A 2040-nucleotide genomic window follows, 5' to 3' on the forward strand; every position below is an offset into this window, starting at 1 on the left:
GAGAAATGGCCCAACTGTGCCACAGATCACAATTTATGGAAACCCTGAGCTAAAGAGCCCACTTTTTGGCTCTGTCTTTGGAGCTGGTTTCTCTGTTCTGATGCCTGGGAGCTCTGCCACACTCAGGCACCCCCAGTCTTTCTGTGACCCCAAGGGTCATGAGACCACACTGTTAGCCCTGGTTAGCCACTGGAGCAGCATTCCTCAATGGACCAAACTCTAAAAGTCCTGATTTCATGCGCCACCGCTCTATCATCTGCTGGTATGCAGCTAAAAGAGGTTCCGTCCTCATGCAGTCTACCTTCCCAAATATCACCTCGGATTCATTTCTCCTCATGTCCTCCATTCCAGCAATTGGTGGTTGCTTTTCTGTTCATAGAATTGCTGCTATTATTATCTGTGATCTCCTGTTGAGTTTGTAGGTGACCAGAATTGTTTGATAACTATCTACCTAAATTCCTGGAACCAGAAGAAATTTAAGTCTCCTACTCCTCTGCTGTCCTGTTCCCCCTCTCTAGGATTATCTTTACTGGTATTTAGATGGGATTTTTAATCAGTATACATCAGGAATAATGAATTATAATTAATGGAGTTGGTTAAGAAGTATTCTCTCTCCTTCAATTTTTTTGTAAGAATTTGAAGAGTACTGGTATTTATTTTTCTTTAAATGTTTGGTAGAATTTACTAGTAATGACTGTTGGTATTCTGCTTTTCATTGTTTGGAAAATTTTGATTAGTAATTCAATCTTCTTTCCCTTTTTAGGTCTATCAGGCTTTCTATTTCTTCATGATTCAGTCTTGGTGGGTTGCATTCCACCCAGAATTTACTAATTTCATCTAGATTTTCTAATTTTTTAGTATATTGTTGTTCATAGTATTCTGAAAAAATCTTTTTTCTTTTTACTTGACTCTTTTGTTTCTTTTTTAGTCTAGCTAATTGTTTATTAATTTTCTCATTTTGAAGAACTAACCCTCTGTTTTATTTATATTTTCTATTCTCTGTTTTATTTATCTTTGCTTACAGTATTTTCTTCCTTCTGCTATTGTGTTCTTATTTTCTAGTTTCTTAAGGTAAACATTTAGATTTTTGGTTTGAAACCTTGTTCTCTTTTAATGTAAGCATTTATAGTCATAAATGACTCTTACCAGAACAGCTTTCACTGCATCCCATAAGTTTTATTATGCTGTGTTTTCATATTCGTTTGTCTCAAGATATTTTCTAAATTCCTTATGACACCTTTGAACCATTGAAGAAATACCGTTTAATTTCCAAACACTTTTAGACCTTCAGTTTTCCTTCTGCTATCAATTTCTAATTTAATTCCTTGTGATTGAAAAGACTTTTTTTTTTTCAAAATTTTTAAATGTATTAAGAATTGTGTCTACACCCATGGTCTATCATAGAGAACAATCTACTGTTGTTGAGTTCAGTATTTCATAAATGTCTTTTGGGTCCATATTTTCCAGCAGTGATTACCTTCCTAAAATACATACCTTTTGTGAAGGACCTCTTCCACCTGTCCCCAGAAAAGAGCAAGAACAAGAAGAAATGCCTGCTGCAGAGCCCCAACCCCTACTTCATGGATGTGAAGTGACCATGATGCTACAAAATCACCACCATCATTAGGCATGCAGAAATGGTGGTTTTGTGTGTTGGCTGTTCCATTTTCCTTTTCCAGACTACAGGACAAAAAGCTAGGCTCACAGAAGGATGCTCCTTCAGATGGAAGCAGCACTTGCACTGGTGAATCAAAATGAGTGGGAAACTATCCCAATAAATAGATTTTGGATTTTTAAAAAATGTCTTTTAGGTCTAGCTTATTAGTAGTGTCATAGATATCTTCTATTTCTTTATTGACCTTCCATGTTGTTCTATCCATTATTTAAAGTAGACATAGGAGTCTTCCACTATTATTGTAGAGCATCCTATATCTACCTTTAGTTGTGCCAATGTTGGCTTCAGATTATATAGGAACTCAGGTGTTTGGGGCATATGGGTATATAATTGTATCTTTTGAATAAATAACACTTCCATCATTA

General features: G+C 35.8%; 1 protein-coding gene across 1 annotated transcript; it reads left to right on the forward strand.

Annotated features, from left to right (window-relative positions):
• Window positions 1–236: 236 nt before the first annotated feature.
• On the forward strand, window positions 237–1748 carry LOC101676033 (40S ribosomal protein S27-like). The gene is given in 2 exon segments (XM_045066489.1): window positions 237–357; window positions 1468–1748. Coding segments are annotated over 2 exon segments (402 nt in total).
• The last annotated feature ends 292 nt before the right edge of the window (window positions 1749–2040 follow it).

The sequence above is a fragment of the Mustela putorius genome, unplaced genomic scaffold (assembly GCF_011764305.1).
Source record: "Mustela putorius furo isolate JIRA1106 unplaced genomic scaffold, ASM1176430v1.1 tig00003867_pilon_pilon_pilon, whole genome shotgun sequence".
Classification (NCBI taxonomy): domain Eukaryota; kingdom Metazoa; phylum Chordata; class Mammalia; order Carnivora; family Mustelidae; genus Mustela; species Mustela putorius.